Source organism: Heteronotia binoei, chromosome 17, assembly GCF_032191835.1.
Source record: "Heteronotia binoei isolate CCM8104 ecotype False Entrance Well chromosome 17, APGP_CSIRO_Hbin_v1, whole genome shotgun sequence".
NCBI classification, from domain to species: Eukaryota; Metazoa; Chordata; class Lepidosauria; order Squamata; family Gekkonidae; genus Heteronotia; species Heteronotia binoei.
In genome coordinates this window covers 46,329,024-46,343,895 of record NC_083239.1, presented here as the reverse complement: position 1 = coordinate 46,343,895, position 14,872 = coordinate 46,329,024, and the positions used below count along the sequence as shown (strand labels likewise).

The 14,872-nt window shown below is 51.2% G+C and overlaps 1 protein-coding gene across 1 annotated transcript in view; it reads right to left on the bottom strand.

Moving 5' to 3' along the window:
* Positions 1-237, bottom strand: part of NECTIN2 (nectin cell adhesion molecule 2) — a 158,315-nt gene extending 158,078 nt beyond the window's left edge. The window contains 1 exon segment of the mRNA XM_060258236.1: positions 122-237. Coding sequence (XP_060114219.1) covers positions 122-182 — 61 coding nt within the window. The 5' untranslated portion in view covers positions 183-237.
* Between the last annotated feature and the right edge of the window lie 14,635 nt (positions 238-14,872).

Here is a 14,872-nt window from a genome sequence, read left to right as displayed (position 1 = left end):
TCCCGGGGCCTCGCCATCTTGGGCAAAGAGCGGCGCTGGGAGAAACTTTCCCCCGTCCGGATGGGCGGCTCGGGAGTCGGGCGAGCGGGGAGGGCCCCGGCAGGCGGCGGCGGCTTCTTACCGGCGAGCAGGCAGCAGAGCAGGCTGGTGCCCAAGGCGAACGGGCTCCGCGGCGCGCCCATGGGGCGGTGGAGACACTCCGGGCCGACGGCGGCGGCTCCCGCGGGGCTCCGAGGCTGGCTCGGTCCGGCTGCCCTCTCCCGATCGCGGCTGGCGCCCTGCCTCTCTCCGGCTGGCCGAGCGAGCGAGCGACTCCTGCGCCGCGGCTGAGTCTCCCCCTTCTGCGCGCCCTGCTGCAGCCAGCCGCCCGGTGCGCCCTCGGCGCCGCCCCTCGCCAGGAAGGGGGCGGGGAGACGAGAGCCGCGCCCACTCTGTGACCCCCCCCTCCTGACGGCCACGCCCCCTCGTCGCAAGGCCTCCCCCCTAGTTCCAAAAACGCCCGCGAAGGAGGATGGGGGGGGGCTCCTTCCCTGGAGTTTGCGAAGCGTGCAGCGCGCCCCCGGCGGCGGCGTTCCCAAGCGACGCTGGACACGACCCGCGTCCTGCGAACGCTTGAGCTTTCCTGACCCGCGCCTCTCCAGATCCGTGTCCAGCCGACCGGATGGGGGACCCGCCGTTGCCAACCTCCGGGCGGTCGAGCAGCGATACAAGATGGTGATTCAATAAAAACGCCACCGGCTCAGAAATGGAAAGCTCTTCGATAGGAACGCTCCAGACTTCTTGAGAACCGAAATTTCAACCCGACAATCCATAATGTAATGGATTTTTATAGATATGTATTTTTTTAATGTTGTACATTGCGCTGAGCCTGGCGCTAGCCGGGATGGGGCGATTCATCAAATAATAATAATATTCAGGGCTTTTTGAGCAGGAACGCAGTTCCGGCTGGCTTGGTGTCAGGGGGTGTGGTCTCATATGCAGATGAGTTCTTGTTGGGCTTTTTCTATAAAAATCCCCGTGCGAAACAATAGTATGTCAGGGGTGTGGCCTGATATGCAAATGAGCTCCTGCTGGCCTGCTTCTACCCCCAAAAAAGCCCTGATAATAATAAGAATAATTGCGTTTTTAAAGTGACTCAGTTTCACATGTCCATGGGAATTCATGCAGTCCGAACTCCAGCCTTGAAAGGCAGGAGAGCTCCGAGTAGAAAGTGCTTGCTTGCAGAACTCGGCTGTGTTGCCAAGCTCCAGGCAGTGGCTGGAGATCTCCTGGTCTCACTGATCACCGGGCAAGGACCACTTTGAAAGGTGGCCTGTGTGGGGCTATAGTCCGCTGAAGTCCCTCTCCTCCCCATATCCCACCCTCCTCAAGTTTCACCCCCAGGATCTCCAGACATAACCAACCTGGAAGTGGCAATCCTAATCCAGCATCCCCCATGTCTATAGTTGCCAGCTCTGGGTTGGGATATACTCGGAGGGGGGCTGGAGGCCGAAGAGGGGAAGGGAGGGGTCCCAGCAGGGTATAATGCCACAAAGTGTCCCCTCCCTCCAAAGCAGCCGTTTTCTCCAGGGCAGCGGATCTCTGTAGTCTATAGATCAATTGTAAGAAGGGGAAGAAGAAGAAGACTGCAGATTTATACCTCGCCCTTCTCTCTGAATCAGAGACGCAGAGCGGTTTACAATCGCCTATATCTTCTCCCCCCACAACAGACACCTTGTGAGATGGGTAGAGCTGAGAGGGCTCTCACAGCAGCTGCCCTTTCAAGGACAACTCTGCCAGAGCTGTAGCTGACCCAAGGCCATTCCAGCAGGTGCAAGTGGAGGAGTGGGGAATCAAACCCGGTTCTCCAAGTTAAGAGTCTGCCCCTTCAAGGACAATCTCTGCCAGAGCTATGGCTGACCCAAGGCCATTCCAGCAGCTGCAAGTGGAGGAGTGGGGAATCAAACCCGGTTCTCCCAGATAAGAGTCTGCCCTTTCAAGGACAACCTCTGCCAGAGGTATGGCTGACCCAAGGCCATTCCAGCAGCTGCAAGTGGAGGAGTGGGGAATCAAACCCGGTTCTCCCAGATAAGAGTCTGCCCTTTCAAGGACAACCTCTGCCAGAGGTATGGCTGACTCAAGGCCATTCCAGCAGCTGCAAGTGGAGGAGTGGGGAATCAAACCCGGTTCTCCCAGATAAGAGTCTGCCCTTTCAAGGACAACCTCTGCCAGAGGTATGGCTGACCCAAGGCCATTCCAGCAGCTGCAAGTGGAGGAGTGGGGAATCAAACCTGGTTCTCCCAGATAAGAGTCTGCACGCTTAACTCAGGTGCCACCTGGAGGTCGGCACCCTCTCCGGGCTCCCCATGTTAAAGTGAACATGCCTTGGCCCTTTTTTCACAAAGAGGTCCTTGCAGGTACAAGCAGGTGGTGTCTGTGTTTGCTTTTGAACAGGTCTCTTGAACTTTAAGGGGGGGATTGCATCAAAACGGGTGTGGGGGGTGGAATGGATATCATTTATCCAGCGTCCATTTAGGGACACCACTCTACAGAACTTCACTGGGGTGCAAGAGGAGGAGAGAAACACAGAGCTGGAATCCCCCCAAAAGTCATCTAGTCCAACCCCTTGCACCATGCTGGAAATTCACAGCTGCCCCCCACCACCACCACCATTCTTGCAGTACCCATAGGAGAAACGCAAAAAAACCCCCCCATCTGGCCTGGAGGAAAATTCCTTCCTGACTCCAAAGTGGCATTACCCTGGGCATAGAAGAAAGGGCCAGGAGTGCAAAGCCCTGGCTCCTCCTTCCCGCCCACTCTCACCGGCTGCTGAGACTCTGAGTCATTCCTCGAAGGCCACATTGTGGGTAGATCGGGGGGGGGGGGGGGCTCGGTTCCAGCCGGCGTTTGGCACAGGACTGCTTTGTTAAGAGGTTGTGGCGAAACTCCACTCCGGAAGGACTGGCTCTCCCCTTGAATAGGTGAAGGTGTCTATTACAGAAGCGTTGTTGGAAGGGTCCTTAAAGGGCATCTAGTCCAACCCCCTGCTCAATGCAAGACCGGCCTAGAGCAGGGGTGGCCAAACTGCAGCTCGGGAGCCACGTGGGGCTCCTTCACACACGTTTTGTGTCTCTCGAAGCCCCCAGCACCCCGTTGGCAGGCTTGGAGAAGGCATTTGTCTCTTTAAATCACTTTTAAGTTTCTTTCCACCTCTTCTTCCCCCATCTATTTTCCTTCCTTCCTTCCTTCCTTCCTTCCTTCCTTCCTTCCTTCCTTCCTTCCTTCCTTCCTTCCTTCCTTCCTTCCTTCCTTCCTTCCTTCCTTCCAACATCTGACATTCCTGTCTTGCAGCTCTCAGACATCTGGCATTTATTCTATGTGGTTCTTACATTAAGCAAGTTTAGCCACCTCTGGCCTAGGGTATCCCCGGCAAGCATTTGTCTAGCCACTGCTTGAAGACTGCCACTGAGGGGGTACCCACCACCTCCCTAGGCAACCGATTCCACAGCTGAACTACTCTTACCGTAAACCCCCCCCCTCCTAATTCCAGCTGGTCCCTTCCTGCCCATCATTCCGACCTATTATAGCCCTCTCCTCTGTTGCCAATGGGAACAGCTCCCTGCTCTCCTCTTCCAAATGCCTAATGAGAGCGATTGTGTCAATCTAGGTTGATATTAGGGTTTGTAGTTTGGAGAAAGTTTTTCTTCCAGACGTTTCGTTCTCAGCTGCGGAGAACATCCTCAGTGGCGTTGCCGCCGGAGCAGGCGCTCTGACCTTGGCTTTGACCTTCTTGCCTGCTCCGGCGGCAACGCCACTGAGGATGTTCTCCGCAGCTGAGAACGAAACGTCTGGAAGGAAAACTTTCTCCAGTAGAACACGGCACTTGAGCCCGAAAGATTCTACAAACCCTAATGATGTTACCAGCCGTGAAAACCTGAAATCTTTGATAGGTTGCTATTGCCAGCTCTGACTGGCAGCCCCTCTCCAGGGTGACAGGCAGAGGTCTTTCCCATCACCCACCATCTGATCCTGTTCACGGGAGACGTCGGGGATCGAACCTGCAACCTTCGACTTCCGAAGCCGATGCTCTGTCGCTGAGCCAGGCCACCTCTTGATGCCGCCCTATAAAGGTCGATCTGGGTGGGAAGCCATGTTGGTCTGAAGCAACGGAATGGCATTTGGAGTCGAGCGGCACCTTTAAGACCAGCAAAGTTTTGTCCAGAACGTAAGCTTTCGTAGGCATGCGTACATCATCAGATGAAGTGTGCGTGTGTCCGAAAGCTTACGTTCCGAATAAAACGTTGTTGCTCTTAAAGGTGCCACTGGATGCCTGCTTTGCTCTGCTGCTTCAGACCAACACGGCTGCCCGCCTGGATCGATTCAGATGGGTAGTCATTTTGGTCTGAAGCAGCAGAACGAAACTTCACTCCTGGCTCCACCCCCAAAGTCCCCTGGCTCCACCCCCCCCCCAAAGTCCCCAGATATTTCTTGAATTGGACTTGGCAACCCTACAGGAAGCTGCTGGCTGGCTGTCCTTGGGCCTGTGGCACGTCCCTGGCCTGACCTACCTTGCAGGGTTGGCGCGAGGGTAAAATGGGGAAGAAAGAAGCAGGAACTCACCAAAGGCCACAGGGCACGGACATATGCGCATGCTCACGCTCCAAAATCTGCCTGCCCTGAACGTGGTTTTCTTCTTATCGTTCAAGGGAATTTGTTTGAGGAAGTCATCTCAGAGATACTTCCTTATGTGCAGTAGAAGATGAGTCTCTCGCGCGGGGAATTCTTCTTGGGGGGGGGGTCCTGGCTGTGCACTCTCTTAGATCCCCGGAAGGATTGGGTAGGGGGGCAGGGGAAGGCGGGCAACGACTGATCGACAGGTCGCATCCGCACCATACGATTTCCTAGCTGTTTCTCAATGACACGGCCGAGCGCCGCCCATTGCATGTTGACCACAAGGGAGGTTTCCAAGACTGCTACACAAGGGGAATTCCCAGGGACTGTAGCTCTCCAGGGGCTGGGAAGTCCCTTCCCTGGAGGCCTCGGCTACTTTTAGAAACTCCTGGATGCTCGCGTGTGTATCAAGCGCCCTCAAGTCCCAGGGGACTTACAGCAACCCGGTGGAGTTTCAAGGCAAGAGATGTGGTGACCATGGACTTCTTGGGTGGCCTCCAAAGGTCTAACCAGAGCCAGCCCGGCTTAGCTTCTGAGATCTGATGAGACTGGGCTAGCCTGGGCCATCCGGATCCGGGCAAGCCGAGGTTGTTCGCTGTTGCCTGCTTCCACGGGTGGAATCCTAGCAGGAGCTCCTTTGCATATTGGGCCACGCCCCCCGAATGTAGACGATCCTCCGAGAGCTTAGGAGGCTCTTTTTTTGGAAGCTCTCGGAGGATCGGCTACATCGGGGGGCGTGGCCTAATATGCAAAGGAGCGCCTGCTAGAATTCCACCCCCGTCTGCTTCTGTGTTTGTAACCCGGGGCGGTCTCCCTGACCCTGCTTGTTGAAATCAAGCCATCCAGGGCAGGGCAGAAACAAACAGAGGCGGTTGGCCATTTCCTGCCTCCATGTAGCAAGCAACCCAGGAGGACTTCCTTGGCAGTCTCTCATCCAAGGGCTCCTCAGGACTGACCCTGCTTTAACTTCCGCGATCTGACAAGATCCGGCCATTCTTGGCCATCCAATTCAGGGCCCTGATTCTTGCGCCAGGGTCTTCTCCTTCCAGGGAGGCCTGAAAACCACCTCTGTGCTGGTTAGGGTTGCCAGTCCCCAGGCGAGGGCAGGAGATTCCCTGGTTTGGAGGCCCTCCCCCGCTTCGGGGCCATGAGGGGATTGTCAAGTGGTACGGTCCATTTTGTCAAGTCAGGACTGTACCAATGCATTATGTAGAGCAGGGGTGTCGAACTCATTTGTTAGGAGGGCCGAATCTGACATAAATGAGACGTTGTTGGGCCAAGCCATGTTGGGTTGGGCCGGGCCGTGTGTGTACCTATTTATGATTAGGTAGCAGAGATATGTTAACTACTGATAGCTTTAAGGGGAGGGACGGTGGTTCAGTGGTAGAGCATCTGCTTGGGAAGCAGAAGGTCCCAGGTTCAATCCCTGGCATCTCCAAAAAAGGGTCCAGGCAAATAGGTGTGAAAAGCCTCCGCTTGAGACCCTGGAGAGCCGCTGCCAGTCTGAGAAGACAATACTGACTTTGATGGACCAAAGGTCTGATTCCGTATAAGGCAGCTTCATATGTACATATGTTCATATAAACTTTATAAAGGACACAGACAAACACAATTTTTTTTTTTGGGGGGGGGGACCTTAAAACATCCTTAAAACATTAGCACCTGTTGGTCTTAAAGGTGCCTTCCTGCCTCTTTCCTTCCTTCCCCAGGGGACCGGGGGGGGGAGGGAGGAGCCTCAGCCACTAGAAGGAAGAGAGGCTTGGCTCATTAGCTCTGCTGTGTGATTGAGAGAGCCTCGCAAAGCAAGCTCTGCCTCCCCAAGGGAGGAGCCTCAGCCAATGGAGAAAATAGAGGCTTCGCTCTGTAGCTCCTGTGCTATTGAGCAAGCCTTGCAAAGCAAGCTGTGATGCTGAAGGAAGCAAGAGAGAGGGAGAAGGAAGCAGATGACAGCCAGTTGCTCAGGGGCCTGATAGGAGCCCTCCGGGAGCCTGATTCATCCCCCAGGCCACATGTTTGACACCCCTGCTGTAGAGAGTGCTGGGAAATTCCTGGAGATGTGGGGGCTGGGGATGGGAGGGACCTTAGCTGGGGAGAATACCATAGGGCTGCATCCAAAACAGCCCTTTTCTCCAGGGGGTGGATGTATATCTTCTGGAGATCCGTTGCCATTCCAGGTTCTCTCCAAGCCCCACCTGGAGGCTGGCAACCGTATGTGATGAACTTGGTCCCCTTTCCCAGGGCCTGGTCAGCCCGTCTTTGCTAAGGCCCACGCAAGTCTCTTCCCAAATGTGTGAACACAGCCCGCCCCCTGCTGGTAGTTTTTTGTAACAAATACCTGTGGTTCGCGGTTCAGCCCCCCTTGCTGCTCTTAGAAGATGGAGACAGGGTTCCCCTCAAAATTGTACCTAAACCAACCTGGAATATACTTGGTCTATCACAACATCCACATGGGAAAAACGAACTCATGTTAACTACTGATAGCTTTAAGGAGTATTTCCTTTTGTCAACCCATTTGTTCAAACAGGCGTCGCCATGTCTTTCCTACAGCCCTGCGAGGTAGGCCAAGGTTATCCTGTCGATTGGATCCTGAAGCGACTACAAGAGCATCGTAGCTTTCAACAGTTCAGTTGAGCTTATATGCTTTTAATTAACCCATGCACTGCATTTAATCTGCTTTAAATTCTATGTTGTACATCACCCAGAGCCTGGTGCAAACTGGGATGGGGTGATTCATTAAATATTATCATAACAAGATCATCAGCACCCAACTGTTTCATTATGTTTTCATTGTTATACTGTTTAAGGTTTCAATTAGTTAATGCTCATCAATGTAAATGTTTTTTACTGTTGCAAGCCACCCTGAGCGGGGAGGGCAGGATATAAATTAGATAGATAGATAGATAGATAGATAGATAGATAGATAGATAGATAGATAGATAGATAGATAGATAGATAGATAGATAGATGATAGATAGATGATAGATAGATAGATAGATAGATAGATAGATAGATAGATAGATAGATAGATAGATAGATAATAGATAGATAGATAGATAGATAGATAGATAGATAGATGATAGATAGATAGATAGATAGATAGATAGATAGATAGATAGATTGATAGATAGATGATAGATTGATAGATAGATGATAGATAGATAGATAGATAGATAGATAGATAGATAGATAGATAGATGATAGATTGATAGATAGATAGATAGATGATAGATAGATAGATAGATAGATAGATAGATAGATAGATAGATAGATAGATAGATAGATAGATAGATAGATTATTATCATCATAGTTATCATCATCATGGGTTGTTTTGTAGAAAAATAGGTGGTGGAGCTCATTAGCATAACTCATTAGCATAACTCATTACCAGCCAAAAGCAACCCAACGCAAGAAAGGAGAGCCCCGGGCGAGCGAGGCCTGCTTGGGCTGGCTAGAGGCTGCCCGCTCTCCTAATCCAGGGATTGTTATGCAGCTGCACCCGCTATTCAATGGACAAGGCAGGTAGGTGGGGAGGAAGACGGAGAACCCTCAGAAAGATTCAGGAGCTGTGCTCCTGTGAGCTCCTGCTGAATTCAAGGAATAATAATAATAATAATTCTGTTAATCAGATACCAGCTTTGAGTCTTGTGCCCCGAAAGTTGCGATGGTCTGTAAGGTGCTACTAAATTCAAATCTGGTTTCCCTCCCTAATGGTGAAGCTGTTGTGATTTTTTTTTCATCTCACTCTTGCTCCAAGAAGCTCAAAGTAGCATTCTGGGACCCACTCAGAATGTCTTCGGAATCAAAGCCTGCATTTTGCCCATTCTTTCTATGCCCCGCCCCCAACTCTGGCGGTTACAGAGGTTGTCCCTCCCTTTTAACAGAGCTTCCCTACCCGTTACAGAGCTGAACTTCCTTAGCATAAGGAGTGAATGGCCTTTGTGCTACTCCTGATTAGATCGGAATTTTTGCATAACTACATTTTGCTTTTCCTGCATTCCCTCACCTCTGCAGCTGCCCACCCCGCCCATCTCTCACCTCAAAGGTCGTTGGTGAGCATTATTTCAGGGGTGGCCCAAGCTTGCTTAGCATTAGAGCTACCTAGAATAAATTTCAGATGTTTGAGAAGTGCAAGACATGAATGTCAGGTGTTTGAGAGCTGCAAGGGAGGGAGGGAAGGAAGGAAAATAGATGGGGGAGGAGGGAAGAGGTGGAAAGAAAGCAACTTTAAATGCATTCTCCAAGCTGCCAGCTGGCTTGGCTTGGAGAAGCGATTTAAAAGGAGACAAATGCCTTTTCCAAGCTGGCAGACGGGGCGGTTGGGGCTTCGAGAGCCACACAATGTATTTGAAAGAGCCACAGATCGCATCTGAGCTTCAGTTTCGTCACCCCTGATCTATTCATTGAAAGCAGTCCATGAAAACTTATGCTGAAATAAAGCATCATCCCTCTTTAAGGCAAAAAGAAAACCAAAAGTCCGAGGGGCACTTCTGTGAATGCTCAGATATCTGCAGAAAGATACCAGCTCTGGGGATCCCCTGGAATTCCAGATCATCTCCAGACTACAGAGCTCAGTTCCCCTGGAGGAAATGGATGCTTTGGAGGGGGAACTCTGTGGCATTGCACCCCACGGAGGTCCTGCCCCTCCCCAGGCTCCACCCCCAAATCTCCGCCAACCCTAAGAGGAAGGGGAAACATTTAACAACAGGGTCACGCCAGGATAAACTTCACTCGGATTCTGGAAAAGAACTACAGGTGGCGGATTTGAGGAATTTGCAGCCACACCTTGGCCTTAAACACTGTCTTAAACACTAACCAAAGAGACAGAGGGATCCTTCAAAGGCAGTAATCGGCTTTTCGTGACCCTTAGGATGAGCTATGCTTCGAAGTCAGGCATTCCCAAACCGTCTCCTCCCCTTCTGTGAGGGTGAGCAGGCTCTTTGTAGATTAATCTTGTTGTGTTGGGGAAGGAAGCACTCCGAGAAGTCAAGATTGGGAAGCAGTGCAAGATTGAGGTGCTCTTTAGCTTGGAGAAACGTCGACCGAGGGGTAACATGATTTACAGGATTCTGCATGGGATAGAAAAGGTAGAGAAAGAAGTCCTTTTCTCCCTTTCTCGCAATACGAGAACTTGTGGACATTCAACGAAATTGCTGAGCAGTCGGGTTGGAACGGATAAAAGGAAGTCCTTCTTCACCCAAAGGGAGATTAACCTGTGGAATTCACTGCCACAGGAGGTGGCGGCGGCTACAAACATAGATGGCTTCAGAGGGGATTGGATAAACATCTGGAGCAAAGGTCCATCAGTGCCTATTAGCCACAGCGTGTTGTTGGAATTCTCTGTCTGAAGCAGTGATGCTCTGTATTCTTGGTGCTTGGGGGGACAACAGTGGGAGGGCTTCTAGTGTCCTGGCCCCACTGGTGGACCTCCTGATGGCACCTGGGTTTTTTTAGTCACTGTGTAACACAGAGTGTTGGACTTGATGGGCTATTGGCCTGATCCAACATGGCTTCTCTTATGTTCTTAAGAAACGCCCAAATTTAGCCCAGAGAAGATTAAGGGGCAGGAGAATATCTGAATATGGACGGGGAAGGGAAGAGACGAGGCTGCATGGCGTAGTGGGTCAAGCATCCAACTGGAAGCTGAGAGACTTGGGTTCAAATTCCACTGTCATGGAAGCTAGGGTTGCTGATCTGGGTTGGAAAATACCTGGAAACTTTGGAGGTGGAGCCAAGAGAGGGCTGGGTTTGGGGAGGGGCCTCAGCAAGGCACAATCCCTTCAAAGTAGCCATTTTCTCCAGGGGAGCTGATCTCTGCCAGCCGGAGATCAGTTGTAAATCGTATTCCCTCTAAGTGGAGTTAGCATGATCTAGCTCACAGATTTTTAGCCTCCAGCTCACACATTTCTGTCTTAGCTCAGGAAGGATGACCCCAGAGCACAACTTATGCCGTAGCTCACAACTTTAATGCCAGTCACTCACAGAGTAGAATTTTTGTTCACAGGACTCTGCAGCTTAGAGGGAACATGGGTTGTAAAAGTGGGAGTTCTCCACCTGAAGGAGGAGGAAGAGAAGAAGAAGAAGAATTGGATTTCTATCCCACCCTATACTCTGAATCTCAGAGTCTCAGAGCGCTCACAATCTCCTTTCCCTTCCCCCCCTCCCCAAAACAGACACCCTGTGAGGCAGGTGGGGGTGGGGCTGAGAGAGCTCTTAAAGCAGCTGCCCTTCCAAGGACAACTCATAAAAGAGCTATGGCTGGCCCAAGGCCATTCCAGCAGCTGCAAGTGGAGGAGTGGGGAATCAAACCCAATTCTCTCAGATAAGAGTCCGCACACTTCACCACTACACTCAGACTGGCAAGCCTAATATGGAAGTTGCTGGGTGACTTTTGGGCCCTTATAAACCGTCAGCCTCAACTGTGATAAATCAGAATTGACACATTACCAAATTTACAGGGGCGTTGTAACGTGAGATAATGGCCTTTGCTCTCTCTCTAGAGCACTATATCAACGCTAGAACATTATCATCCCGCAGGTCCAAAAATAGATCTTGTTTAAGTAGTCTCTCGCGGGGTGGAATTCCAGCAGGAGCTCCTTTGCATATTAGGCCACACACCCCTGATGTAGCCAATCCTCCAAGAGCTTACAAAAAAGAGCTTTGTAAGCTCTCGGACGATTGGCTACATCAGGGGTGTGTGGCCTAATATGCAAAGGAACTCCTGCTAGAATTCCACCCCTGGACTCTCTCGTAAGAAGTTAGAGTTGCGGGGAGCGTTTGAGCTGTTATTTGCATCTGGACAAATAGGGCGGAGGATGCGATACTGCAGGTATGCCCTTTGGAAGAAGAGGGTGGATCACCTTGTCTGTGAGAACCAGGGCTTTTGGGGGGGAGGAAAAAAATCCAACAGGAACTCATTTGCATATTAGGCCACACCCCCTGACATCACCGTCGTTTCTCATAGAGCTTTTTGCAGAAAAAGCCCAGCAGGAGCTCATTTGCACATCAGGCAACACCCCCGGATGTAGCCAGGCCTCCAAGAGTTTACAAGGCTGCGTTCCTGTGTGTTCCTGCTCAAAAAAAGCCCTGTTGAGAACTCTCTTCAAAAGGTAAACATAGTCCCCTGCACAAGCACCCGAGTCGTTTACCAACCCATGGGTTGATGTCATATGAACATATGAAGCTGCCTTATACTGAACCAGACCCTCGGTCCTTCAAAGTCAGTATTGTCTTCTCAGACTGGCAGCGGCTCTCCAAGGTCTCAAGCGGAGGTTTTTCACACCTATTTGCCTGGACCCTTTTTTTGGAGATGCCGGGGATTGAACCTGGGACCTTCCGCTTCCCAAGCAGATGCTCTGCCACTGAGCCACCGTCCCTCCCCGCATCGTGACGCTTTCTTGGCAGACTTTTTAACGGGGAGGTTTGCCCTCGCCTTCCTTAGTCATCTACACTCCCCCCCCCCCCGCAGCAAACTGGGGACTCATTTGACCGACCTCGGAAGGATGGAAGGCCGAGTCAACCTGGAGCCGGCTACCTGAACTCAGCTTCAGCCGGGATCGAACTCAGGTCTTGAGCAGAGCTTGGACTATGTTGTGTATGTGGACTAATGCTCATGTTCCTTTACCAGCATTCCTGCCTGGCTCATTGGAGCCTTTAGGACTCAGCTAGGGGACTCTAGAACAATGGGCAGCAGGATCCAAATCCCTGCTGCCCTGGTCCAATCACAGGCCTCCAGCTGCTTCAGACATTCCAATGGCGTTCTTGCACATATAGTTGCCCCCGCTGAGCAGTCTTCTTTAGCTACCAGTTACCAGGCTGTAACTCAATAAAGAGCGATGATCGCCGCCATCGCGTCTCCTCTATGCATTGAACCCATCATATCAGGGACGGCCAACGGTAGCTCTCCAGATGTTTTTTCCTACAACTCCCATCAGCCCCAGCCAGCATGGCCAATGGCTGGGGCTGATGGGAGTTGTAGGCAAAAAAAACTTCTGGAGAGCTACCGTTGGCCACCCCTGCACTATATTATACTGCAGCTTTACCACTCTGTGCCACAGGGCTCTGTGTGCAGAAATTCCAAAAGTGGAAAGGAATCTCCGCTTTTGGGGGGAACATCAGAGGAACTGTTGAGCAGCCAAAAGTTAATCTCATCCCACATAGGTTATTATGGAGTGTCTCGGTTTTTATGAGGTGGATGAGGTGTTTTCTGTCCATAAGAGGTGGCTCAGGAGTATTGTGTTCAGTTTTGGGGACCACCTTTTAAGAAGGATATAGACAAGCTGGAATGGGTCCAGAGGAGGGAGACAAAGATGGTGAGAGGTCTGGAGGCCAAGTCCTATGAAGAAAGGTTGAAGAAGCTGGGCATGTTTAGCCTGGAGAGGAGGCAGCTGAGAGGTGATATGATCACCATCTTCAAGTACTTGAAGGGCTGTCCTATAGAGGGTGGTGTGGAATTGTTTTCTGTGGCCCCGGAAGGTCAGACCAGAACCAATGGGTTGAAATTAAATCAAAAGTGTTACTGGCTCAACATTAAGAAAAACTTCCTGACCATTAGAGTGGTTCCTCAGTGGAACAGGCTTCCTCCTTGGGAGGTGGTGGGCTCTCCTTCCTTGGAGGTTTTTAAACAGAGGCTAGATGGCCATCTGACAGCAATTTAGATCCTCTGACTTTAGGGGGAGGTGTTTGTGAGTTTCCTGCATTGTGCAGGGGGTTGGACTAGATGACCCTGGAGGTACCTTCCAACTCTATGATTCTATGAAGGATATATCTTTTCTTTGTAAAAGCGACCTCAATTTAAATGGTAGGAAGGGATGCACATTACAACTTGATTTGTGTCGAGGCAGAGAGTGGTACCAGCTCCCCCGTGCCTTCTGAGTGTCACTTTCCCCGGGAAGATAATTGCAAACTTCTTTGAATTTACATTTCAATTGGAAGTCTGGGGGGGTTATCTTTGAGATATTCGGAGCTTCACTCCCTCGGGAAAGATGGCACATTTCCTCATCAAAAGCACCGAGCGCATCGTTAAGCGTGTGAAGCTTGTCCGAAATATAATTAAGCCTTTGAAAGAGAACTGTTGCTGTTTCACCTGTTAATAGGCGGCGGTGGGCTATGAACGTCAGCAAGAAGTCATTTTGAAGTTGCGCGCCTGGCCCCTCGCCCGCAAAAGGAATTCCTTAGCCCTAACGGGATGGCCCAGGCTATCCTGAACTTGTCTGATCTTGGAAGCTAAGCAGGCTGACCCTGGCAAGTACTAGGATAGGGAGACTTCCAAAGGTCATAGAATCATAGAGTGGGAAGGGACCTCCAGGGTCATCTAGTCCAACCTCTTGCACAATGCAGGAAACTCACAAAGACCTCCCCCTAAATTCACAGGATCTTCATCGCTGTCGGATGGCCATCTAGCCTCTGTTTAAACACCTCCATGGAAGGAGAGCCCACCGCCTCTTGAGGAAGCCTGTTCCACTGAGAGTGAGGAACAGCTCTAACGGTCAGGAAGTTCTTCCTAATGTTGAGCCGGAAACTCTTTTTGATTTAATTTCAACCCGTTGGTTCTGGTCCGACCTTCCGGGGCCACAGAAAACAATTCCGCACCCTCCTCAAGATGACAGCCCTTCAAGGACTTGAAGATGGTGATCCTATCATCTCTCAGCCGCCTCCTCTCCAAGCTAAACATGCCCAGCTGAAAGTTTCCTCTAAGCTTCAACTTCAAGGTACAGAATCTCTTCAAAAGGCCTCAGACCTTACTTGACGGAGCACTAGGGTTGCCAATCCCCAGGTGGGGGCAGGGGATCCCCCGGTTTGGAGGGCCTCCCCCCGCTTCAGGGTCCTCAGAAAGCGGGGGATAGGGGAGGTAAATGTCTGCTGGGAACTCTTTTATTCCCTAGGGAGATTTATTCCCATAGAAAATAATGGAGAATTGATCTGCAGGTATCTGGGGCTCTGGGGAGGCTGTTTTTTGAGGTAGAGACACCAAATTTTCAGTATAGCATCTAGTGCCTCTCCCCAAAATACCCCCCATGTTTCAAAAAGATTGGACCAGGGGGTCCAATTCTACGAACCCCAAAAGAAGGTGCCCCTATTCTTCATTATTTCCTATGGAAGGAAGGCATTGAAAAGGTCCCTTTAAATGTGATGGCCAGAACTCCCTTGGAGTTCAATGATGCTTGTCACACCCTTGTTCCTGGCTCCGCCCCCAATGCCTCCTGGCTCCACCCCCAAAGTCCC